Source organism: Bombina bombina, chromosome 1 (genome assembly GCF_027579735.1).
Source record: "Bombina bombina isolate aBomBom1 chromosome 1, aBomBom1.pri, whole genome shotgun sequence".
In the NCBI taxonomy this organism is placed as follows: Eukaryota; Metazoa; Chordata; class Amphibia; order Anura; family Bombinatoridae; genus Bombina; species Bombina bombina.
This window is the reverse complement of record NC_069499.1, coordinates 1,329,438,876-1,329,466,566: the sequence shown is the minus strand read 5'-3', so window position 1 is coordinate 1,329,466,566 and position 27,691 is coordinate 1,329,438,876. Positions and strand designations below refer to the sequence as shown.

The 27,691-nt window shown below is 42.0% G+C and overlaps 1 protein-coding gene across 1 annotated transcript in view; it reads left to right on the top strand.

The window, feature by feature from the left end:
- The window catches only part of LOC128664603 (rho guanine nucleotide exchange factor 40), a 339,695-nt gene that overhangs the window by 100,112 nt on the left and 211,892 nt on the right, over window positions 1-27,691 (top strand). The window contains exon 6 of the mRNA XM_053719420.1: window positions 2,188-2,274. Within this exon, the coding sequence (XP_053575395.1) occupies window positions 2,188-2,274 (87 nt within the window). The remainder of the gene's footprint in view (window positions 1-2,187; window positions 2,275-27,691) is intronic.

Here is a 27,691-nt window from a genome sequence, read left to right as displayed (position 1 = left end):
AATGTATAAGCACCTCAGAGTAGGGTCGTTTTTATGGAACTTTTCAAGTAAATAATAGTAATATAAAAACGTAACCTTGTTGATAAAAGCTTGTTGCACATTGAGTAGAATGTTAGTGACTTAAAGTAACCTGCAGTAGTCAGTGATGTAACAAGATTGCTGTGTGATTTCTCAATTTGCCACGTAAATGTGACAGATAATGATATCCCTTAAATATGTGTAAGACAAAAATGACAGCTTGCCTGCTACTTGTCACTTATCACTTAGCATTTTCCATCTGCTGTCATTGCTATCAGGCCTGAATTGTTTCTCTGACTAAGGGGCTCACAAGTTACAACAGAAAATCCTTTTATTAGACTGTTTGTCTTTATAAGTGAGGCAGGCTGATGTTTTGTTTACCCATTCAGGTCAAGTTTAAATATAGATAACAGTTTCACACCTTTTGCTGGCCTAATGTGCTCCCCATACTGCCACCTTTGTTATCATAGTGGCAACACTTGCTTCTGAATGGTGAAAGAAATGCATTATAAGTCATATTAATAGTGTAGTGTTTTATTTAACAAATGTTATAAGAAAAATAGTTAAAATAAAAAATAAAAACTAGGAAACAGGTCTCGCAGGAAACAGGAGTTAAGAAGCAGCGGTCTTAAGACCGCTGCTCCTTAATTCGTCTGCCACCACCTCTGAGGCTGCGGACAGCAATCAGCCCAATCGAATACGATCAGGTTGATTGACACCCCACGCTAGCGGCTGATTGGCCGCAAATCTGCAGGGGACGGCATTCCACAAGCATTTCTTGTGAAATGCTTTTGCAATGCGCTGTCGGCATTAATCGATGTATGGCCGACAAGATTGCTACAGCGGATCATGTCCGCTCGCACTTTGATAATTCGGCCCCACAGTTTGTTTATTTTCAACGGTTTTGATTTAATCTGCATTGTATTTTTAAGAATATTCAAAAAGAAATGCAATGAGAATTATGTCTGGTATACGCACAAATAGCAGCACTTGAAATAAACAAACAATGCTTTCAAACATTTAAAGGGATATTAAATTGCTTTGCACAACTATAGGAGAATATTAATCACTCACCATGTTATTGCAATTCATTTTGTTCCTGCAGCTCTTTTCAAATCCGTTCTTCCTTACCAGATACTGAAGCTGGGGGCTGCCATCTTGGAATTCAGATATTCTCACAGCCTGTGACAGAAGCAGTGCACACTCACAGATCAGTAATATTTGTTACAGCTGTATAATAACCGTAAGCACATTATAGAGCTGTAATAAAATGCAGTATTGATGATCTGTGAGTGTGCACACTGCTTCTGTCACAGGCTGTAAGAATACTTGTGCTCCAAGATGGCGGCCCCCAGTACAAAGAGGCGGAGATTCAGAATCTGGCACCTAAAAAAAACAAGCAGAGAAAATGTGGTGCTTATATTTCATGGGGGGGTCGAAAGCTTTTGTTCCCCCATTAAAAATGTTTCTTTAATGTAACTTAAGGTGTCCTGTGTGTGCCTAGAGAGATAAAGAACAATCAAAAGACTGTATGATTTGTATTATTGTTCTTTTTAAGCAAACTGCTTCTTTAATACAATTTTTGTAGTAAAATGGAAAACCTTGGCTAATTTGCTTCATAGGGGCTGTCCTTTTAAAATGAAATGTTACGTTAAAGTTTAATGCAATACAGATAGGTCATTTTACTATTAGATTTACATTTCATAGTTTGCAATCACTTTCCCAAAAGGACCCTTCGCTTGCCGCATCCCACACTATCTGTTAAATGAGGCAGTGACATATCCCAGGAGCCAGAGAACCACAGATCCTACAATTTTGCTTAGAGCTAGTATATATCTGTATTATGAAATGTTTCCTTACAAAATATATATCTGGCTTCTGACATGTGTTGCTGGCATTTTATTTAGTGTATATTTTAGAAACCACTGCTAGAGCATTCATTTATAGAATTACATATGTTTTCTTAATTCATTCAGTGCAAATTTTTTATGGTAAATTTGAAATATTTTAGTAGATAGTTCTCCGTTGTATGAAATGATTTAAGCACTTGCAAATTTCTGTGCATGAGAACATTGTTTGAAATCTTTCTCTAGAATAGCTTAGATAATGGAGCTGAACTGCTCAAATATCAGCCATTCTACCTGTGCTTCATCTTATTTTTGTTTATAGGCTGCTGTACCCAACTGCATCCATGGAGTTTTGCTGTTGGTGGAAAAAGATCTGGTGTTATCAGGGGAGAAGCTTCACGGAGTGCAGGTAATAAAATATGCACTTTGCTTTTTACAGTATTTTAATTGTGGTTTTAGTGTCTACTATAATATTGCAGTCAGTTTACTCACTCCCTTTTCTTCATCTTTTTTTCTCTCCAAGAAATCCATGTTTCTTTCATGTAATTAACAAGAGTCCATGAGCTAGTGACGTATGGGATATACATTCCTACCAGGAGGGGCAAAGTTTCCCAAACCTTAAAATGCCTATAAATACACCCCTCACCACACCCACAAATCAGTTTTACAAACTTTGCCTCCAAGGGAGGTGGTGAAGTAAGTTTGTGCTAGATTCTACGTTGATATGCGCTCCGCAGCAAGTTGGAGCCCGGTTTTCCTCTCAGCGTGCAGTGAATGTCAGAGGGATGTGAGGAGAGTATTGCCTATTGAATGCAGTGATCTCCTTCTACGGGGTCTATTTCATAAGGTTCTCTGTTATCGGTCGTAGAGATTCATCTCTTACCTCCCTTTTCAGATCGACGATATACTCTTATATTTACCATTTCCTCTACTGATTCTCGTTTCAGTACTGGTTTGGCTTTCTACAAACATGTAGATGAGTGTCCTGGGGTAAGTAAGTCTTATTTTCTGTGACACTCTAAGCTATGGTTGGGCACTTTATTTATAAAGTTCTAAATATATGTATTCAAACATTTATTTCCCTTGACTCAGAATGTTCAACTTTCCTTATTTCCAGACAGTCAGTTTCATATTTGGGATTATGCTTTAAGTTATCATATTTTTTCTTACCTCAAAAATTTGACTTTTTTCTCTGTGGGCTGTTAGGCTCGCGGGGGCTGAAAATGCTTCATTTTATTGCGTCATTCTTGGCGCGGACTTTTTTGGCGCAAAAAATTCTTTTCCGTTTCCGGCGTCATACGTGTCGCCGGAAGTTGCGTCATTTTTGACGTTATTTTGCGCCAAAAATTTCGGCGTTCCGGATGTGGCGTCATTTTTGGCGCCAAAAGCATTTAGGCGCCAAATAATGTGGGCGTCTTATTTGGCGCCAAAAAATATGGGCGTCGCTTTTGTCTCCACATTATTTCAGTCTCATTTTTCATTTGCTTCTGGTTGCTAGAAGCTTGATGTTTGGCATTTTTTTCCCATTCCTGAAACTGTCTTATAAGGAATTTGATCTATTTTGCTTTATATGTTGTTTTTTCTCTTACATATTGCAAGATGTCTCACGTTGCATCTGAGCCAGAAGATACTACAGGAAAACCTCTGCCTGCTGGATCTACCAAAGCTAAGTGTATCTGCTGTAAATTTTTGGTAGCTATTCCTCCAGCTGTTGTTTGTAATAATTGTCATGACAAACTTGTTAAAGCAGATAATATTTCCTTTAGTGATGTACCATTGCCTGTTGCAGTTCCCTCAACATCTAAGGTGCAGAATGTTCCTGATAACATAAGAGATTTTGTTTCTGAATCCATAAAGAAGGCTTTGTCTGTTATTTCTCCTTCTAGTAAACGTAAAAAGTCTTTTAAATCTTCTCTCTCTACAGATGAATTTTTAAATGAACACCATCATTCTGATTCTTTGGACTCTTCTGGTTCAGAGGATTCTGTCTCAGAGATTGATGCTGATAAATCTTCATATTTATTTAAGATGGAATTTATTCGCTCTTTACTTAAAGAAGTACTAATTGCGTTAGAAATAGAGGATTCTAGTCCTCTTGATACTAATTCTATACGTTTGGATAAGGTTTTTAAAGCTCCTGCGGTTATTCCAGAAGTCTTTCCTGTTCCTAATGCTATTTCTGCAGTAATTGCTAAGGAATGGGATAAATTGGGTAATTCATTTACTCCTTCTAAACGTTTTAAGCAATTATATCCTGTTCCGACTGACAGGTTAGAATTTTGGGACAAAATCCCTAAAGTTGATGGGGCTATTTCTACCCTTGCTAAACGTACTACTATTCCTACGTCAGATGGTACCTCGTTTAAGGATCCTTTAGATAGAAAAATTGAATCTTTTCTAAGAAAAGCTTATCTATGTTCAGGTAATCTTCTTAGACCTGCTATATCATTGGCTGATGTTGCTGCAGCTTCAACTTTTTGGTTGGAAACTCTAGCGCAACAAGTAACAAATCGTGATTCTCATGATATTATTATTCTTCTCCAGCATGCTAATAATTTCATCTGTGATGCCATTTTTGATATTATTAGAGTTGATGTTAGATTTATGTCTCTGGCTATCTTAGCCAGAAGAGCTTTATGGCTTAAGACTTGGAATGCTGATATGGCTTCTAAATCAACTCTACTTTCCATTTCTTTCCAGGGAAACAAATTATTTGGTTCTCAGTTGGATTCTATTATTTCAACTGTTACTGGTGGGAAAGGAACTTTTTTACCACAGGATAAAAAGTCTAAAGGTAAAAACAGGGCTAACAATCGTTTTCGTTCCTTTCGTTTCAACAAAGAACAAAAGCCTGATCCTTCGTCCTCAGGAGCAGTTTCAGTTTGTAAACCATCTCCAGTCTGGAATAAATCCAAGCCTGCTAGAAAGGCAAAGCCTGCTTCTAAGTTCACATGAAGGTACGGCCCTCATTCCAGTTCAGCTGGTAGGGGGCAGGTTACGTTTTTTCAAAGAAATTTGGATCAGTTCTGTTCACAATCTTTGGATTCAGAACATTGTTTCAGAAGGGTACAGAATTGGTTTCAAGATGAGACCTCCTGCAAAGAGATTTTTTCTTTCCCATGTCCCAGTAAATCCAGTGAAAGCTCAAGCATTTCTGAATTGTGTTTCAGATCTAGAGTTGGCTGGAGTAATTATGCCAGTTCCAGTTCCGGAACAGGGGATGGGGTTTTATTCAAATCTCTTCATTGTACCAAAGAAGGAGAATTCCTTCAGACCAGTTCTGGATCTAAAATTATTGAATCGTTATGTAAGGATACCAACGTTCAAGATGGTAACTGTAAGGACTATATTGCCTTTTGTTCAGCAAGGGAATTATATGTCCACAATAGATTTACAGGATGCATATCTGCATATTCCGATTCATCCAGATCATTATCAGTTCCTGAGATTCTCTTTTCTAGACAAGCATTACCAATTTGTGGCTCTACCGTTTGGCCTTGCTACAGCTCCAAGAATTTTCACAAAGATTCTCGGTGCCCTTCTGTCTGTAATCAGAGAACAGGGTATTGTGGTATTTCCTTATTTGGACGATATCTTGGTACTTGCTCCGTCTTTACATTTAGCAGAGTCTCATACGAATCGACTTGTGTTGTTTCTTCAAGATCATGGTTGGAGGATCAATTTACCAAAAAGTTCTTTGATTCCTCAAACAAGGGTAACTTTTCTGGGTTTCCAGATAGATTCAGTGTCCATGACTTTGTCTTTAACAGACAAGAGACGTCTAAAATTGATTACAGCCTGTCGAAACCTTCAGTCTCAATCATTCCCTTCGGTAGCCTTATGCATGGAAATTCTAGGTCTTATGACTGCTGCATCGGACGCGATCCCCTTTGCTCGTTTTCACATGCGACCTCTTCAGCTCTGTATGCTGAACCAATGGTGCAGGGATTACACGAAGATATATCAATTAATATCTTTAAAACCGATTGTTCGGCACTCTCTAACGTGGTGGACAGATCACCATCGTTTAATTCAGGGGGCTTCTTTTGTTCTTCCGACCTGGACTGTAATTTCAACAGATGCAAGTCTCACAGGTTGGGGAGCTGTGTGGGGATCTCTGACAGCACAAGGAGTTTGGGAATCTCAGGAGGTGAGATTACCGATCAATATCTTGGAACTCCGTGCAATTTTCAGAGCTCTTCAGTTTTGGCCTCTTCTGAAGAGGGAATCGTTCATTTGTTTTCAGACAGACAATGTCACAACTGTGGCATACATCAATCATCAAGGAGGGACTCACAGTCCTCTGGCTATGAAAGAAGTATCTCGAATTCTGGTTTGGGCGGAATCCAGCTCCTGTCTAATCTCTGCGGTTCATATCCCAGGTGTAGACAATTGGGAAGCGGATTATCTCAGTCGCCAAACGTTGCATCCGGGCGAATGGTCTCTTCACCCAGAGGTATTTCTTCAGATTGTTCAAATGTGGGGGCTCCCAGAGATAGATCTGATGGCCTCTCATCTAAACAAGAAACTTCCCAGGTATCTGTCCAGATCCCGGGATCCTCAGGCGGAGGCAGTGGATGCATTATCACTTCCTTGGAAGTATCATCCTGCCTATATCTTTCCGCCTCTAGTTCTTCTTCCAAGAGTAATCTCCAAGATTCTAAGGGAATGCTCGTTTGTTCTGCTAATAGCTCCGGCATGGCCTCACAGGTTTTGGTATGCGGATCTTGTCCGGATGGCATCTTGCCAACCATGGACTCTTCCGTTAAGACCAGACCTTCTGTCACAAGGTCCTTTTTTCCATCCGGATCTGAAATCCTTAAATTTAAAGGTATGGAGATTGAACGCTTGATTCTTGGTCATAGAGGTTTCTCTGACTCCGTGATTAATACTATGTTACAGGCTCGTAAATCTGTATCTCGAGAGATATATTATAGAGTCTGGAAGACTTATATTTCTTGGTGTCTTTCTCATCATTTTTCTTGGCATTCTTTTAGAATACCGAGAATTTTACAGTTTCTTCAGGATGGTTTAGATAAGGGTTTGTCCGCGAGTTCTTTGAAAGGACAAATCTCCGCTCTTTCTGTTCTTTTTCACAGAAAGATTGCTATTCTTCCTGATATTCATTGTTTTGTACAAGCTTTGGTTCGTATAAAACCTGTCATTAAGTCAATTTCTCCTCCATGGAGTTTGAATTTGGTTCTGGGTGCTCTTCAAGCTCCTCCGTTTGAACCTATGCATTCTTTGGACATTAAATTACTTTCTTGGAAAGTTTTGTTCCTTTTGGCCATCTCTTCTGCTAGAAGAGTTTCTGAATTATCTGCTCTTTCGTGTGAGTCTCCTTTTCTGATTTTTCATCAGGATAAGGCGGTGTTGCGAACTTCTTTTCAATTTTTACCTAAGGTTGTGAATTCCATCAACATTAGTAGAGAAATTGTGGTTCCTTCATTATGTCCTAATCCTAAGAATTCTAAGGAGAAATCATTGCATTCTTTGGATGTTGTTAGAGCTTTGAAATATTATGTTGAAGCTACGAAATCTTTCCGTAAGACTTCTAGTCTATTTGTTATCTTTTCCGGTTCTAGGAAAGGCCAGAAAGCTTCTGCCATTTCTTTGGCATCTTGGTTGAAATCTTTAATTCATCTTGCCTATGTTGAGTCGGGTAAAATTCCGCCTCAAAGAATTACAGCTCATTCTACTAGGTCAGTTTCTACTTCCTGGGCGTTTAGGAATGAAGCTTCGGTTGACCAGATCTGCAAAGCAGCAACTTGGTCCTCTTTGCATACTTTTACTAAATTCTACCATTTTGATGTATTTTCTTCTTCTGAAGCAGTTTTTGGTAGAAAAGTTCTTCAGGCAGCGGTTTCAGTTTGAATCTTCTGCTTATGTTTTTTGTTAAACTTTATTTTGGGTGTGGATTATTTTCAGCAGGAATTGGCTGTCTTTATTTTATCCCTCCCTCTCTAGTGACTCTTGTGTGGAAAGATCCACATCTTGGGTAGTCATTATCCCATACGTCACTAGCTCATGGACTCTTGTTAATTACATGAAAGAAAACATAATTTATGTAAGAACTTACCTGATAAATTCATTTCTTTCATATTAACAAGAGTCCATGAGGCCCACCCTTTTTTGTGGTGGTTATGATTTTTTTGTATAAAGCACAATTATTCCAATTCCTTATTTTATATGCTTCGCACTTTTTTTCTTGTCACCCCACTTCTTGGCTATTCGTTAAACTGATTTGTGGGTGTGGTGAGGGGTGTATTTATAGGCATTTTAAGGTTTGGGAAACTTTGCCCCTCCTGGTAGGAATGTATATCCCATACGTCACTAGCTCATGGACTCTTGTTAATATGAAAGAAATGAATTTATCAGGTAAGTTCTTACATAAATTATGTTTTTTAGAATTTTCTTTAGTTTTTTTTCCTACTCAAAAAGCAACTCCCTAACCCTTGTGATGCATGGTGTAGTACAGGTTCGAAGTGAGATGTACCTGTCAGTATTTACTACTTACTTAGAACTTTCTTATAGCTTGAAATCCACATCAAAGTTTCACTTTATGCTTAAAGGGACACTGAACCCAATTTTTTTCTTTTGTGATTCAGATAGAGCATGCAATTTTAAGCAACGTTCTAATTTACTCCTATTATCAAATTTTCTTCATTCTCTTGGTATCTTTATTTGAAATACAAGAATGTAAGTTTAGATGCCGGCCCATTTTTTGTGAACAACCTGGGTTGTACTTGCTGATTGGTGGATAAATTCATCCACCAATAAAAAAAGTGCTGTCCATGGGTCTGAACCAAACAAAAAGCTTAGATGCCTTCTTTTTCAAATAAAGATAGCAAGAGAACGAAGAAAAATTGATAATAGGAGTAAATTACAAAGTTGCTTAAAATTGCATTCTCTATCTGAACCACGAAAGAAAAAAAATTGGGTTCAGTGTCCCTTTAATTACTACTTTTTTACAAAGTCCAAATTGGCCTTTTTTCTTTTATGTATTAATCTCCACAGATATAAATGAACCACTAAACAAATATAAAGGAATCGCTGTGCACCACGTAACCGGGTGTGGTCACACATTCGTTTTCTCTTTCCTGACCGAACTAGCTGTCGGAGAGGTCGCTTCTTCTCTGGTTGCCTGGGTCTAGGAGGTGCTGAGTGCCCCAGTCATTAGGGGTTATAAAGCTGTCGTATTTGTATCCTACTGTTAGCGCAAGCTATGGAGGATCCTGATATGCTTGAGGGTACTCCCTCTATTCCTAATAGTAATACCTGTCAATATTGGTGTGCCGCCCTCTCAACTATGTTCCATATGCATCAACAAGGTAATTATGTCTAAGAAGGTTAACCCCTTTAGTACGACTGAGCCGTCCACCTCTGAGGACTCGCCATCCCGTGCAGTGCATACCCGTCAATCATCTCCATTATCACATGCAGCTTCCCGTAGCACGCCTGATCCTCCGTCTGGAGGGAGCCTTTTACCATCAGACTTTACCCCATAGTTAAAAATAGCTGTGTCTGAGGCCCTTAGTGCTCTACCTTGCCCTGCTTAGCAGTGAACGGTTAAACATAGCTCTCCGGTCCAGGGGACATCCAGTGATTTGCTTGATTTGTCTGCCTTTCAAGTATCCCAGGATGGGTCACACTCTGAGTCGTCAGAGGGTAAAATTTCTTGATCAGAGCCAGCCTTTAGATTTAAAATTGAACACCTACGTTTTCTTCTAAAGGAGGGACAGGGTAGCTCCGCTAACTTTTCCTATCCCTGTAAAAATGGTAAATATTATTAAAAACGAATGGCATAGAATTGGATCTTCCTTTTCCCCTTCGTCTGCCTTTAAAAAAAAAATCCTGGTCCTGTACTCTCAGCTTAGGTTGTGGGGTTCCGTCCCTAAGGTGGATGGTGCTATCTCCACATTAGCTAAGCGTACTACTTCCTCTTGAGGATAGCTCGTCTTTCAGAGAGCCGATGGATAAAAAGATTAAGGCTTTGAGAATTGCTAATTCTTTTAGCTATGATGCCAACATGCAGATTATTCACCTGAATGCTAAAATCGCTGGTTTCTCAGTGTAGATGCGTCGGCGCTCTGGCTGAAGTCCTGGTCTGCGGACATGACTTCTAAGTCTAGACTACTTTCCCTCCCCTTTATGGGAAACATTTTATTTGGTCCAGGCCTGAACTCCATTATCTCTACAAGGGGCAAGGGTGCCTTCCTACCGCAGGATAAAAAGAACAAGTCTAAGGGACAAGGTTCTAATTTTTGTTCTGAAAAGTCCCAACGTCAGCAGTCCTCCTCTTAGCCCGAGCAAACCAAGAGCACTTGGAAGCCAGCTCAATCCTGGAATAAATCCATGCATAACAAGAAGCCCGCCGAGAACAAGTCGGCATAAAGGGGCGGCCCCCGATCCACATCCGGATCGTGTAGGGGGCAGACTGTTGCTGTTTTCAGATTCTTGGTCCAGGGACGTGCAGGATCTGTGGGTGTTTGAGGTCATAGCTCAGGGATACAAAATAGGTTTAAAATCTCATCCACCCAATGGCAGATTTTTCCTCTTAAGCCTGTCTTTAAAACCAGAAAAGAGGGAAGCCTTTCTGGGGTGCGTGCAAGATTTGTCCTCCTTGGGGGTCATTGTCCCGGTTCCTATCACAGAAAGAGGTTTGGGATAATTCTCTAACCTGTTTGTGGTCCCAAAGAAAGAGGGAACTTCCCGCACAATTCTGGACCTAAACTGCTTAAACAAATTTCTAAATGTCCCCTTTTTCAAGATAGAGACAATAAGGTCCATTCTTCCTCTAGTTCAGGAAGGACAGTTCATGACCACTATAGATCTGAAGGATGCCTACCTTCACGTTCCAATCCACAGGGACCACTTCCAGTTCCTAAGGTTTGCGTTCCTGGATCAGCACTTCCAGTTCATTGCACTTCCATTTGGTCTAGCTATGGCCCCAAGAATCTTTACAAAGGTTCTAGGAGCTCTCCTGGCTGTCGCCAGAACCCAAGCTATAGCAGTAGATCCCTACTCGGACGACATTCTGGTTCAAGCACCATCCTTTCGTCTAGCAGAGGACCATTCGGTATCTCTTCTCTCTCTTCTTCGATCACATGGATGGAAGATAAACTTAGAGAAGAGTTCTCTTATTCTAAGCACCAGGGTAGTATTTCTGGGTACTATAATAGATTCAATATCCATGAGGATATTTCTAACCGACCAGAGACAATGCAAGCTAGCTGAGCACATCTAGTTAGCCAATCACAAGAGACAAATGTGTGCAGACACCAATCATCTGATAACTCCCACTAGTGTAGGATATGTGAGTATTTATTTTCAATAAGGGATACCAAGTGAACAAAGCACATTTAAATATAGAAGTAAATGTAAAAGTGTCAAATGACGTGCTCTGTCTAAATCATGCAAGTTTAATTTTGACTTTCCTATCCCTTTAATCCATTAGCTACTTGGAATTTCAGTTAAAACTTGCCCAAAGTACTGGACAATTTTTTGCCTTTTTAAACAGTTTAAATATAAATAAATCTATTTTTTTTATTTACCTATAAAAAGTATGTTTTGTTTTGGGCAGAAAAAAGTGTTTTCAGTGGATGACAGCTTCAACTAGATATTTATTGCCAGAATTAAAAGGGTCAGTTAGCACCTGTAGATTTTTAAATAAAATGTTTAGTTATGTGTAATGAAACTAATATTGCAATATATTTTCAATATTTATTTTGCCCCTTTTCATGCAATTTAGCTCTGAAAATTTAGCAATGTCTACTTCTCAGCACACGAAAAACGCCCTGCTGGCTTCTCAAGGCTAACCCTACTACATATTTCCCTAATTGGCTTTAAGTGATAATTCCAATACATAGTTCTTTATACTAAATGTACGACCTTGGCTAGCCTTGTTGCCTGCAGACTCAAGCCCAGATTGGCTCCTCCAAAAAAACATAAATTATGCTTACCAGATAATTTAATTTCCTTCTGTATAAGGAGAGTCCACGGCTTAATTTCGTACTGTTGGGAAATACTGAACCAGGAGGAGGCAAAGACACCCCAGCCAAAGGCTTAAAGGGATAGTCTACACCAGAATTTTTATTGTTTTAAAAGATAGATAATCCCTTTATTACCCATTCCCTAGTTTTGCATAACCAACACAGTTATATAAATACACTTTTTACCTCTTTGATTACCATTACCTTGTTTCTAAGCCCCTGCAAACTACCCCCTTATTTCAGTTCTTTTGACAGACTTGCATTTTAGCCAATCAGTGCTGGCTCCTAGGAGCTCCACGTGCGTGAGCACAGTGTTATCTTTATGAAACACATGAACCAACACCCTCTACTGTCAAAATGCCCTGAGAGAAGAGGCGGCCTTCAAGGGCTTAGAAATTAGCATATGAACCTCCTAGGTTTAGCTTTCCACTAAGAATACCAAAAGAACAAAGCAAAATTGATTATAAAAGTAAATTATCAAATTGTTTAAAATTACATGCCCTATCATGATATCATGATAGTTTGTTTTGGACTAGACTGCCCCTTTAAATACCTCTCCCACTTCCCCTATCCCCCAGTCATTCTGTGGAGGGAACAAGGAACAGTAGGATACATTTTTTAGGGTATAAAAGGTGTCAGAAGAAAACACAAAATTTAGGGGTCCTCCCATCGGAGAAACACGGCCCGGAGCCGTGGACTCTCCTTATACAGAAGGAAATTGAATTATCTGGTAAGCAAAAATTGGAAAGTTGTTTAAAATTGTATGTTCTATCCAAATCATGAAAGAAAATGATTGGGTTTCTTGTCACTTTAAGTAGATAACAGATGCATCTTATTACTTCTTATCACCAGTCTAGGTGTGTCATACTTGTACATTTATTATATTCTTGCAGTTGCTCCCACATTAGTTCTACTCCCGATAGGAGTCTAATTTTATGCTGCCCCAGTCACACACAGTCTGAGTCTCACACATTTTCTTGTTGCGGCAGTGAGTAATATTGCACTGTACTCATGTACAGTTGCAATAAGCTTATTGTAGTGATATTTTACAAGGAATCCTGACATAAACTAATAAGCAGCAGAGAAAGAGGAATATGACCGGAAGCTAGTGGCAACGGAGTAAAGAGAAGAAAGGGACACATTCTTGAGCTGCTAAGTGGAAAAATAATGTAAAATAAAAAGTTCCTGAAAGCTGTCACTGCATGTGCATATTGTGTATGCAATTACTTATTTTTCTGTTAAATGCTTATACTTAAAGCTTCTCAAATTTATTTTGAAATCTACTTATTCTGCCTTTTTGTTGTTTCTATTTTGATTTTCTTTTCTTAATTATGGCACAACATATGTGAGCCCAGACAACAGAAGAGGTTCACCCTCCCACTCTCGGGACAAACAGGAGCGAGGTCACAATTAGCATTTATTTAAGCTGACCTTCCTGCTCAAGTGTCAGTCAACAAAAGTATTGTGATAAGCCAGTGACAGCTTGTAGCTTTGACACACGCTAATTTGATACCTTTGATCACCCAATCTTATTCCTGGATCTTTAGGACAAAATAACAAAACAATGATAGGCTTTGACCTCTTACTCTGATAATGTGTAGGCACAGTAGGCAAATGTTTTAATTGGGTAAACTACATATATTTTTTAACAAGAAATAATGAAAATCGCAGTCTATAACAATATTTTTCTTTTTTTTTTGTTCTTTATTGACCAAATATAATAATGACAATACAGACATTATATTTTTAAATGTTGCCAAAATACAGAAAGATTAATAATAAAAATTGGTCTCGATTTTTATAACCGTATATATTAGAAAATAGCAACATTAAGAGGTTTTTAAATATATGAGTAATATTCCACAACAAGACATTATCTAGTAAGACATTTAAGTCAGTTCATTTATAACATTTATTGGGTATAATACTTTGTATAACCTGAGAATTGAAAACCATAGGATCACCTTGAGGTTTTTGGAATTTAGAAGCGAGATATGATGACAATATATATCCCCGTTTTGGAATGTGACCACCCTGTTTCCATCAATAAGATAAAGAATCCTTTCCTCCATTACAAAATTTATTTTTCTTCATAAATGGAAAGAGTCCACAGCTGCATTCATTACTTTTGGGAAATAAGAACCTGGCCACCAGGAGGTGGCAAAGACACCTCAGCCAAAGGCTTAAATACTCCTCCCACTTCCCCTCATCCCCCAGTCATTCTTTGCCTTTCATCCCAGGAGGTTGGCAAAGAAGTGTCAGAAGTTTGTTTTCTTTTACAAGATATGCCGAGTCCACGGGATGAATTGTGGGATTTATATCCTCCTGCTAACAGGAAGTGGCAAAGGGCACCACAGCAGAGCGGTTACATAACTCCTCCCCTAACTCCTCCCCCCAGTAATTCTCTTTGCCTATGCTAGTAATAGGAAGGGTAAAGTGATAGTGGTGACAAAATGATAGTTTTAATTTCTCCAATCAAGATATTTTTTTATTTTAAATGGTACCGGTGAGTACTATTTTGATCAGGGAGGATATAGAAGAAGATTTCTCCCTGAAATTGATGATCTTAGCAGCAGTTACTAAGTTCAATTATGGTTCCCACTAATCTGAAGGTAATGATTGAAACTCTTCAGTGTGAGGACGGTCTCATGCAGTAAACGGCATTTGAGGTATGTGTAAGCCTATTTTTCTCTGAGGAAACTTGGTATATCAGAATTGGCTGTATTTGGTTCCTTATAAGGGGAACAGGGTAAGCAGTAGTCCTAAACCAAAAGGGGAGTTACTGTCATACCGGGTGTAATATTTCTTCATCATTGCAGCACATTTCATAAGCAGCATATTAATTGACACTGGGACTTTTATTTTCACAAATTTTATTATAAAATAGGTTTTATTTGATAAATAGTCGTTTGGGGACCACATGGCTGTTTTTAACCGCTTCCCATGCGGTAGTTGAATTTCTTAGTGCGACGTCCATTGTGGGCGGGGCCTATTTTCTCGCCTCGGTTTACTCTGAAGGAGACAGCAGACATTAGCTCCGGTTGGGCCCTATCTGTGTTTTACACTCTCCGGATTGGTGTCGATTCGTTTGGCAGTTATCTGGGGGCAGGTAGGTGCAGGGGTCATTATTTAGAAAATTGTATTATTTTTTTGAAAGTAATGTTCCTGTAAAGAGTAAATTCAATCCTTGCATGTGGATGCAATAATTTTTGGCAATTTATATGTCTATCTACTTTTTAAACGTTCATAGACTTTTTTAAGCGTGCTTGAGAAAAAAATTGTGTGCAGTACTCGTTTTTTGCAAAATTCTTTTTGTCAACAAATAAAGTATTTACCAACTGTTGTGGTTATTAATACTTTGTTCAACATGTCTGACATCGAGAAAACTCATTGCTCTATGTGTTTAGAAGCCTTTGTGGAACCCCCTCTTACATTGTGTACCTCTTGTACTGATAGAGCCTTACACTGTAAGGAACATATTTTAGGAAATTAAAGTATGTCTAAGGATGATTCTCAGTCTGAAGAGAATCAGGATATGCCATGTAATTTTCCTCAAGTGTCCCAACCTTTAACACCCACACAAGTGACACCTAGTACATATAGTGCATCTAATTATTTTACTTTGCAAGATATGGCTGCAGTTATGTCAATTACTCTCGCTGAGGTATTATCTAAACTGCCAGGTTTGCAGGGTAAACGCAGTAGGCCAGGTATTAACGTAAATACTGAATCCTCTGATGCTTTAGTAGCCATTTCCGATGTACCCTCACAATGCTCTGAATTGGGGGTTAGGGAATTATTGTCTGAGGGAGAAATTTCAGATTCAGGGAATATGTTACCTCAGACAGATACTGACTTAGCGTCCTTTAAATTTAAACTTGAACACCTTCGCCTGTTACTCAGAGAGGTCCTAGCGACTCTGGATGATTGTGAACCTATTACAATTCCTCCAGAAAAATTGTGTAAGATGGATAAATATATAGAAGTTCCTACTTACACTGATGTTTTTCCGGTTCCCAAAAGAATTTCGGAAATTGTTAGAAAGGAATGGGATAGACCAGGCACACCGTTCTCTCCCCCTCCTAATTTTAAGAAAATGTTTCCCATATCAGACTCCATTAAGGATTCTTGACAAACGGTCCCTAAGGTGGAGGGAGCAATATCTACTCTAGCTAAGCGTACAACTATACCTATTGAGGACAGTTGTGCTTTCAAAGACCCTATGGATAAAAAATTAGAGGGTCTTCTAAGGAAATGATTTATTCACCAGGTTTTCTTGTTACAACCTGCTGCCTTCATTGTTCCAGTAACTACAGCGGCGGCGGCTTTCTGGTTTGATACCCTTGAGGAGTCTCTGAAAGTAGAGACGCCCCTAGACGACATTTTGGACAGAATTAAAGCTCTCAAACTAGCTAATTCTTTTATCACAGATGCTGTTTTTCAGATTACTAAATTAGCAGCAAAAAATGTGCAGGCAAATGCAAATATGTGTTAGTGGTAATATCTCGGTTATTGTATTTTGGAGATTATATCTCAGTAATTGTGTTTTTGAGATTTCACTCTCACATATTTCATTGCATTATTGCATTGTGTACTGCCTTTATTTACATATACTTAATCTGTTTAGATTGTTTTTTATATTTCACTGTCCATTATCCTTAGCGCCTCCTAGAGGATCTCAGGGAATATATGCTTTTTTATTTTCCCTGATTTCTTCATTTATTGTTTTAGCAACAAAACATGCAGGCTTTGCCATATTGGCACGCAGAGCGCTATGGTTAAAATCGTGGTCTGCTGATGTATCATCAAAGTCTAAACTGTTAACTATTCCTTTTAAGGGTAAGACCCTGTTCGTCCCTGAATTGAAGGAAATAATTGCTGACATTACTGGAGGTAAAGGCCACGCCCTACCTCAAGACAAACCTCTTAGGATGAGGGGTAAACAAAATAATTTTCGTTCCTTTTGAAATTTCAGAAGAGTACCCTCTGCTTCCCCTTCCACCAATAAGCAGGTAGGAAATTTTGCTCAATCCAAGTCTGTCTGGAGACCTAATCAGACCTGGAATAAGGGTAAACAAGCCAAAAAGCCTGCTGCTGCTACCAAGACAGCATGAAGGGGCAGCCCCCGATCCGGGACCGGATCTAGTAGGGGGCAGACTTTCTCTCTTTGCTCAGGCTTGGGCAGGGGATGTGCCGGATCCCTGGGCATTAGAAATTGTGACCCAGGGGTATCAACTGGAATTCCAAAATTTTCCACCAAGAGGGAGATTTCATCTTTCACGTTTGTCTGTAGACCAGACAAAAAGAGAGGCGTTCTTACACTGTGTAAAAGACCTCTATTCCATGGGAGTAACTTGTCCAGTTCCAAAACTGGAACAGGGACAGGGGTTTTACTCAAACCTTTTCGTGGTTCCCAAAAAAGAGGGAACTTTCAGACCTATTTTGGATTTAAAGTGTCTAAACAAATTTTTCAGGGTCCCATCGTTCAAGATGGAGCCTATACGAACAATCTTACCAATGATCCAGGAGGGTCAATACATGACCACCATGGACCTAAAGGATGCGTACCTTCACATTCCTATCCACAAGGATCATCATCAGTTTCTAAGGTTTGCCTTTCTGGACAAGCATTATCAGTTTGTGGCCCTTCTCTTCGGGTTGGCCACAGCTCCCAGAATCTTCACAAAGGTGCTAGGGTCCCTTCTAGCTGTTCTCAGGCCGCGGGGCATAGCAGTGGCGCCCTATCTGGACAATATTTTGGTTCAGGCGTCAACTTATCATCTGACTAAATCTCACACGGACATTGTGTTGTCATTTCTAAGAACTCACGGTTGGAAAGTGAATATAGAAAAGAGTTCACTTGTTCCACAAACAAGAGTTCCATTCTTGGGAACTCTGATAGATTCGGTAGACATGAAAAATTTTCTGACGGAGGTCAGAAAATCAAAAATTCTAAATACTTGCCGAGCTCTTCAGTCCATTCCTCGGCCATCAGTGGCGCAGTGTATGGAGGTCATTGGATTAATGGTAGCAGCGATGGACATCGTTCCGTTTGCTCGCTTTCATCTCAGGCCACTGCAACTGTGCATGCTCAGACAGTGGAATGGAGAATTATCTCCTCAGATAAATCTGGATCAAGAGACCAGAGACTTTCTTCTGTGGTGGTTGTCACAGGATCATCTGTCCCAGGGGATGTGCTTCCGCAGGCCATCATGGGTTACAGTGACAACGGACGCCAGCCTCTTAGGCTGGGGTGCAGTCTGGAATTCCCTGAAGGCTCAGGGAACTTGGACTCCGACGGAGGCTCAGTTGCCAATCAATATTCTGGAACTGAGAGCAATATTGAGTGCGCTTCAGGCGTGGCATCAGTTGGCACTGACCAAGTTCATAAGATTCCAGTCGGACAATGTCACGACTGTAGCATATATCAATCATCAGGGGGGAACAAGAAGTTCTCTTACGATGATAGAGGTATCAAAGATAATCCGATGGGCAGAGATTCACTCTTGCCATCTATCAGCAATCTATATCCCATGAGTAGAGAACTGGGAGGCGGATTTTCTAAGTCGTCAGACTTTTCATCCGGGGAACTCCATCCGGAGGTGTTTGCATCGTTGATTCATCAATGGGGTACACCGGAATTGGATCTGATGGCATCTCGACAGAATGCCAAACTTCCACCCTACGGGTCCAGATCAAGGGATCCCCAGGCTGTACTGATAGATGCTCTAGCAGTACCTTGGCCGTTCAACCTGGCTTATGTGTTTCCACCATTTCCTCTCCTGCCTCGTGTGATTGCAAGAATCAAACAGGAGAGAGCTTCAGTAATTCTAATAGCGAGATGAGGCTCTGGCAATGTGTGCAACTTTCAGGTTACTTGCGGGAATCTTGCGCGGCCATTTTTGGCGCGTTTTTTCCTAGTGCAGGGGCGGTCCTGCCAGGCATTCCATGTGACTGAGTGTGTCTATCCTCCTCTGTTGATCTGTGGCGCAGGATAGTAGCGGTTTCTTTAGTCCTGGTCCTAGTAGGTGGTGAGTGCCCCGGCCATTGGTGGTAAAAAGGTGCCTTTTTGTAAATTAAATTAGTCTACCCATAAGCGTAAGCGAAAGAGGACTCTGACGCGTTAGAGGGCTCTCCCTCCTTAAAGTCTCATTTCTTTGTTTATTGTGAGGAGGTTCTGGTAGACCAGCCTGCTCAACTATGTTCCACATGCCTTGATAAAGTTACAACATCTAAATGTAAACGGATGTCTAGTACTACTGAGCCATCCACCTCTGAGGGTTCTTCGTCCCGGGAGGTGCGTTCCCTACATTAATCTCCAATTGCACATGCAGTGCCCCGGAGTCCAACCTCTACTCCTTCCGGAGAGATTCGTTGGCCGTCAAACTTTGCGGAACATCTGGAATCGGCGATTTTGAAAAATCCATGCCTTACCACGTTCTGCTAAGCGCAAGTGTAGGGTTTATCATAGCGGCCCAGGGTTTGTCCTCGCCGATGGAAGATCTAGAGGCTCTATAAGATGACGAGGCCCACTCCGATTCCTCGGAGTTCGTGTCATCTAAACCTGCAGCGGAGGAGCCTGGTTATAGGTTTAGGATGGAGAATTTGCGCTTTCTGCTACGGCAGGTGCTTGCTACTCTGGATGTTCCGGAACCTAAGATACTGCAGGAACCTGCGATTCCTAAGCTTGACAAGGTATACGAGGACAGGGTAGTACCTCAGTCTTTCCCAGTTCCCGTTAAAGGGACAGTCAACCATAGAATTGTTATTGTTTTAAAAGATAGATAATCCCTTTATTACTCATTCCCCAGTTTTGCATAAACAACACAGTTATATTAATGTACTTTTTACCTTTGGGATTACCTTGTATCTAGGAACCTTTTTCCAGCTTCCTGATCACATGACTGTGACTGTTTATTATCTATTGTCTTAAATTTAGCATTGTATTGTGCTAGATCTTAAATACATTTCTGTGCCTGAACACAGTGTTATCTATATAGCCCACGTGTACTTTCTGTCTCTTTGTGTTGAAAAGAGATTTAAAAAGCATGTGATAAGAGGCAGCCCTCAAAGGCTTAAAAATTAGCATATGAGCCTACCTATGTTTAGTTTAAACTAAGAATACCAAGAGACAAAAGCAAATTTGATGGTAAAAGTAAATTGGAAAGTCAATTAAAATTAAAAGTCCTATCTGAATAATGAAAGTTTAATTTATACTTGACTGTCCCTTTAAGATGGCTAATATTAAGAACGAATGGGAGCGATTAGGTTCTTCCTTTTCCCCTTCTTCTTCCTTTAAAAAAAAAACGGTTTCCCTTTCCAGACTCTCAGCTTGAGCTGTGGGGGACCATCCCTAAGGTGGATGGGACTATCACTACGCTCGCAAAGCGGACGACTATTCCCCTCGAGGATAGTTCGTCGTTTATAGAGCCCATAGATAAAAAGCTGGAAAACATGTTGCAAAAGATGTTTCAGCACAGTGTTTGTTTTTCAGCCAGTTGCGGAGGTCACTGGAGCTGCGACATATTGGTGTGAATCCCTGTGTGAAATGGTCGAGGTGGAGGCATCCATCGACGAGATACAGGAGAAGATTAAGGCGCTGAAGGTCGCCAATTCTTTCATCTGTGATGCCAATATGCAAATTATTCGCCTTAATTCTAAGATATCAGGTTTTTCTGTTTTAGCGCGCATGGCTCTGTGTCTAAAATCTTGGTCTGCGGACATGACCTCTAAATCGAGGCTGTTGTCCCTGCCTTTTCAAGGAAAGATCATGTTTGGTCAAGGATTGGATTCGATCATATCCACAGTTACGGTAGGCAAGAGACCCTTTCGTGCGGACAAGGCCCAGCGCCAGCAACCCTCTGTGAAAGCGGACCAGTCTTAGAGATCTTAGAAGCCAGCTCAATCTTGGAACAAGTCTAAGCAGAGCAAGAAGCCAGCCGTATCCTCCTGCCATCCTCCTGTGACGAAAGGCAAAGAATCAGCATGAAGGGGCGGACCCCGACCGGTCCCCGGATCACGGAGAGGGCATATTATCTCAATTAGAAGATGCATGGTTGCAGGACGTTCAGAACCCCTAGGTTCTAGAAGTTGTCTCCCAGGGTTACAGGATAGGGTTCAGATCCCATACGCCCGAGGGCAGATTCCTCCTGTCAGGACCAGAGAAGAGAGAGGCTTTTCTAGAGTGTGTGAGAGATCTCGCCTCTCTCGGGGTTATCGTACCAGTACCCCTAGCAGAAAGGGGTCTAGGGTACTATTCCAACCTTTTTGTGGTTCCAAAGAAGGAGGGCACGTCCTGCTCGATCCGGCACCTAAAGTGTTTAAACAGGTTTCTGAGTGTTCCATCATTCAAAATGGAAACAATCAGATCTATTCTGCCCCTAGGTCAAGAGGGACAGTTCATGACAACTGTAGATTTGAAGGACGCTTACCTTCATGTGCCAATTCACAGGGACCACTTTAGGTTCCTAAGATTTGCGTTTCTGGACCAACACTTCCAGTTTGTGGCCCTTCCTTTTGGTCTGGCTACGGCCCGAGGGTCTTCACGAAGGTTCTTGGTGCGCTGCTTGCAGTGGCCACATCCAGGGGCATTGCGGTGGCACCTTACCTGGACGACATCCTGGTTCAGGGGCCATAACTCAGACTCGCAGAGGATCATTCAAGGGTTCTTCTACATCTACTCCAATTTCATGGTTGGAAGATCAACTCAAGAAAGAGTTCCCTGGTTCCCAGCAACAGGGTGGAGTTCCTGGGGAAGATAATCGACTCTATGTCCATGAAGATATTTCTCACAGATCAACGGCGCAGGAAGCTTGCGTCCACCTGTCTTGCCCTTCAGTCCTCCACAAGCCCGTCGGTGGTTTAATGTATGAAGGTGATAGGTCTCATAGTGTCAAGCATAGATGTCGTCCCATTCGCCAGGTTCCATCTCAGACCTCTTCAATTGTGCATGTTGAGACAGTGGAACAGCGATCATTCAGATCTATCACAGCTGATATCCATGGATGCTCAGACACAGAACGCCCTCTTTTGGTGGATCCGTCCGGAGCAACTGTCCATGGGGACATCCTTCTTGAGACTGTCCTGGTAGATTGTGACCACGGACGCCAGTCTGACAGGATGGGGAGCTGTTTGGGGTGCCAGGATGGCACAAGAAAAATGGTCCAGGGTGGAGTCTCTCCTTCCGATCAACATCCTAGAATTACCAGTAATTTACAATGTCCTGAATCATGACCTTCTCTGGAGTCGGCCAATTTAATCAGATTCCAGACCGACAACATTACCTCGGTGGCTTACATCAACCATCAGGGGGGTACGAGGAGCTTCCTCGCGATGAGGGAGGTGTCTCAGATTCTGGAGTGGGCGGAGTCCCACGACTGCTCGCTCTCAGCGATTCAAATTCCAGGTGTGGACAACTGAGAAGCGGACCATCCATCCAGGGGAATGGTCTCTTCACCCCAAGGTGTTTGCGGAGATTTGTCACAGATGGGGAACGCCGGAGATAGATCTCATGGCGTCCAGACTCAATTGCAAGCTACCTCGATACGGGTCGAGGTCCAGGGATCCCCAGGCAGAGCAGAGCTGATAGATGCCTTAGTGGTTCCTTGCGGATTCAGTCTAGCTTACATTTTTGAATTGGCCCCGGCCATTCTGATTGTCCGCAGAGGACATGGTTTGCGGATCTGGTGGGGATGTCATCCTCTCCACCTTGGATGTTACCCTGTCGGAGGGATCTGCTGTCACACAGCCCCTTTCAACATCAAAATCTAGATTCTCTGAGGCTGACTGTGTGGAGTTTTAACGCCTGGTCTTAGCCAATAGAGGCTTTTCTGACAGTGTGATTGATATTCTAATTCAGGCAAGGAAGCCAGTCACTCGTCGCATCTACCATAAGGTGTGGAGGACTTACTTGTCCTGGTGTGAGGAGCATGGATATCCTTGGCATAAGGTGAAGGTATCCAGGATTCTGTCCTTTCTCCAAGATGGTTTGGAGAAGGGTCTTGTCACTAGTTCCTTAAAGGGACAGATTTCGGCATTATCAGTTTTGTTGCATAGGAGATTTGCTGAGCTCCCTGACATTCAATCTTTTGTTCAGGCTCTAGAGCTTGGGTATATGTTCCCAATAGTAATGAATGAAGCCGTGGACTCTCCTCCCCTTTAGATGGAAAACATAAATTATGCTTACCTGATAATTTCATTTCTATCGAGGGGAGGAAAGTCCAAGGCTCCCGCCCGTATCTCCGTAGGGCGGACCTAAATTTAATCATCTTTTGTTACCTTTTTTACACTGATATTTCTCCTACTGTTCCTGGTTCCCTCTGCAGAATGACTGGGGGATGAGGGAAGTGGGGGAGGTTTTTTAAGCCTTTGGCTTGTGTGCTTTCGCCTCCTCCTGGTGGCCAGGTTCTTAATTCCCAATAATAATAAATGAAGCCGTGGACTCTCCTCCCCTCGATGGAAATGAAATTATCAGGTAAGCATAATTTGTTTTTATATTTAGTCAATTTTTTGGTATCCTTTATCCAGTTATGGAGGATGCTCATGTTGAGATTGTTCAACTTTCTGATTCAGATTCTTCGTCCTGTGACGAATGCGAATTGGCCCCATTGATTCAGGTTAGTCAGTTATGTTCTTTAGGCCGTTCTAGAGCGCCTTGTTCCTCGGGCTCGGATATTCAAGGGACTGCTGAGCCATCCGCCTAGGGGGGCCCTGTCTTCCGGGAGGCCCTACCGCTCCCTACTACTACACATGCGGGTAACCCAGGTCATGTTTTTTCCTCCTTGGATTATGGATTGTTTTTCCCGGAGGTTGTGGCCCGTTTTCGCTTTTACATGCTTTTGGTGGTTGCGCGTCTACAAATTCCAGATGTTTATTTGCAATTGTGTTTGTGCCCGATTTGCCCCAGGTCTCTCGGCCACAGGAGGGCATGTGCAGTTCCCTGCGGGTATAACTGTTCCTGAGTGTTGTACCTTTCGTTACAGGCTGCCTCGCCTTCGTGTTCTACTTCTACTCAGAAACGTTTTTGAGCTGTTTGGGAACCCTATCCTTCTCCGTTATGGGACTCATCAGTCTCCTCCTTCGAATGGCTCACCTCGATAGACATGGGGGTAATCTCCTTTAAGTCTGGTTATCGAGATCCTTTCCAGTTTTGTTGGAAGAACAGGGTTTACGTTAGGCTGGATCTGTGGATCTTTCTGTTCTTCTGGGCCTGTCATAGTATGAAAAATAAAATTCATCCTAACCGGATAAAATAAAATGTTTCCTGCGGGAACTTTTTCTGGGATCGATACTCGCTGTTTGCTTCTACGGAAGTTGTTAGTCCCATGTTTGTCTGTTTTTTCTTCCTCCCTCTCTGAGGGCGGATTTAGCCAGCTTGGCAGTTATGACCCTGTCTTTGCGACTCTCGGGATTGTTTCAGTCCTAAATTGACGTCTTTCTGGTGATTGGGTCAGTGAATTTTGCTGCGTCACTCTCTGTTGCTTCCATTACCCTCGGAACCTAAAGTATTCCTTCCCACATGGTGGGAAAATTAGAGGGTTCAGCGCCTCTTTTCCGCTGGTCGGGGCGGTGTTGCTTTAGGAAATTGTCCTTTCTGCACTTGTTCCTTTAGTGGTTCTTCTTCATTGAGACCTCTTGGATTTTGTCCGTTTCTCCTTGTGGATGGGTCACCTTCGGGGGGACTTGGATTCCGTTCGGGAATTGGTTGTTCCTTTTTCTGGACATTAGACAGTGAGGTCTTTTTGGGCTCAGGTTAGGGGTCCTTTCCCCGGTGTTGGGAATGCTCTGCATCTCCTTCTTGGGATAGGAGAGATCCTAGTGGTTTTCCACTCATATGGTTCAGGTATTGCTATCCAGGTGGCTTCTACACCCATGTTTTACTGTCCTCTGACTTTGAATATGAAGTGATGATGAGGCTTGATGTTGCTCTGTTCGGGTGACTTGTCCTCACTGTTCCCCTTGTGTCTGGAGCTTGTGGCTAGCTGGACAGCTAGCTCAGCATACTAATGCTCTGTGGCTTCTGTACTGTAGCAAACCGAGGGTTGCTAGTGCGATCCCCGGGGCGGTCTACTCAGCCTTTCCTCCTTCTGAGGTTGATAACATGAGCAGCGCCTTGTGTCCCTTAAGGGGGATTAGCCGCACTTTTAAAGCACAATCATGTTAATGTTGCTTTGACGCCTGTTAGCGTCTAGTGTACTTTTATGGCCCTGGCTCTTTGGAGCGTTGGGCTCCTGCAAGGGGTGGTCTCTTCCCTTTGGGTCAGGACTTGCAAGGGCTTCTTACTCTTGTTATCTGGGTTATTCAGGATTTTTCCCTGGTAGGTCTGTTTTGTGATATCAGACAAGGGATTTATGTTCCTGGAAGATTGTTTAATCTAAACATTTGTGGGGCCCAGCCTTCTTGTCCTGATCTTCAGGTTGTCGAGGGTCTTAATCAGTGTTCTCCTTGTGGATCCCGCTGTGGGATGTTACCGGAGCTTATGATCCTAGGACTGGCCTGGGGGTTCAAGTTTCCGGAGTACTTGGACTTAGCCCTTGTTCTGGCTGTTCTGTTTTACAACTTGGCCAGATTTACTGAGAGCCGGGCTCCCTGGAGCTTGACTTGTGCCGGACGACACGGTTCCCTTGGGACAGCTAACTAACGTAACCTGATGGTAGGCTTTCCTGCCTAGCAAACAGAAAGTTTGTGGTTGCTCAGCTGTCACTTTTACTCCTGGGATGTGTGCTAGCACGATGGTGTTTTAAGGGTTTTTTCTGTGTTCGTCAGTGACGTGGCCTTGTGTCCTCTCTGTTCTTCCTAAGACTTCCTGTCTTATGGGCGGGTGTTTATCGACGCTCTCCTCTTCAGGGGGCTCGGTGTCCTCCTTACTGAAGTGTGGTTCCTTTTTTAGGGGCCTCTCCTGTGTTCGGGGACTGGTCCGCTCTTTGAGTTGTTCCTTTCCATCTGGGGAGCTGCTGGCTCCGCATTGAGACTTAGTCGGGTGGTTTTGCTAGATCCCTTGGGTCTATCACCTGCTCGATTGTCTTAGGTTGAAGTGGCTGTGTCCATTCTTCCGCACTTTTGGGGGCCAGTTTTGGGGTTCCTTTCGGTTGCATTGCTTTCAGATAAGCCGCTGCTTGTTCTGGTCCAGCTAGGTGTAGGATCTAAGATCTCTTGTTCATCCTCAGGTCTTGGGGGTGACAGTGGAGCTTGTTTTTAGAGGTTTTGTGCCTTCCCCCTTTGTGATCTGTGAGTAGGCTTGGCAGCCTGGTTTGCCTGGAGAGTTTCCTCTGTCTTGGAGGTTGGGCAATCTGCTATTTTGTTCGGCCGCTTCTTCCTTTCTGATAGTGTTTTCTCCATGTCTTCCTACAGATGGCAGCATGTTACCTGACTCAGATGTTTATTTTCTGAGTTTGCTACTTGTACTTTGCTGTTTGCTCAATCTCTGAGTTCTGACGTTTTGAGGACTTTGTCTTCAGCTGTCTTTTTCGTTGGTGTTGCACGATGTTTGGGAGATGTTTCTTCTCCTTGATGATGCCCGGTTGCTCCTTGTGGGTTTAGCGTCGTCTCCCCTTGTTCTCGGGATCTATTCGGGTCTCTCTGGACTTGACCTTCCTTTGAAGGGGATGTTTCCTTTATGGATTTTGCTGTACCTTTGGCTTACCCTTGTCCTTCCCCATTTAGGGATTTTGGTACTGTACTAGGAAGGGTTGTGTGGGGACCAACTGCTGGGCGACGGTTCTTCTGGAGAAGGGTTGGCTCAGTGAGTCTGCTTGCGGTCTCTAGTTAGGCTTTCGGACTATCTGCGGGTCAGTGTCCTTTGCCTTTTCCTTCTAGTGTTTTTTGCCCGGTTCCGACGAAGCGTGGTTTGGTTGGATTGTGTTTTTTTTAGGCCTGGTGCCCTCAGAATGGGCTGCCTATTGTACCCTCCCGTTTTTTGCATTCTGTGTCCTCTATTGCTTGGGTATTGTTTTCCCAAAAGTAATGAATGCAGCTGTGGACTCTCTTTCCATTTATTTTTTCTGTGGGCGTCTTTATTTTTTATTCTTCTGGCACCTTTTCACCCTGGTATTTCTTCTACTGTTCCTTGTTCCTCGGCAGAATGACTGGGGGATGAGGAAAGTGGGAGGAGTATTTAAGCCTTTGGCTGGGTTGTCTTTGCCTCCTCCTGGTGGTCAGGTTCTTATTTCCCAAAAGTAATGAATGCAGCTGTGTACACTTTCCATCTGAAGAAAAGAAAATCAGGTAAGCATAATTTTAAGTTTTTTTCCCAGTAAATTTCAAGATTCATAAAATGTAATTGTTTTGCCAGTGCTATTGTTAATATTAAAATTTCCTAAATCATTGGCAGAGTTTCAATTTTTGCATTTTCCAATAATGATATCCAAACTTTCTTTAGTTAATATTGAAGGAAACTGTATTTGAGGTACTAGGGTGTGCTAACATCACTTAAGCGCAATCCATAGCACTTCCATAGTACAAGTACAGCACTCACAGTGTAAGAGATGTCTTGCCAGGGTGTCCAGCCTATACGTATACACTCGAATAGTCCTCCAGACCCCACACACACTGTAGTACCTGAGAGGGAGGAGGCACTCGCTGGTCTTTTCCAAAATGCTGAGCTTTATTGTGATGTTTCAGGGTAATGAGTCTCTTCTTTTGGACCTTTATTCAGGAAGATTTTCATGCAACAATATTTTCAGCAACAATAGCAATTGTTGCTTCAGATTGTTTTGACTTAAAACATTGGTAAAATAAGATGTTTTTTTTTTTATTTACTGATTGAAGAATAGCAAAGTAACATTGATATAATTACTAAACATAGTTAGGATACTAATCTCTCCTGCTGATGACAAT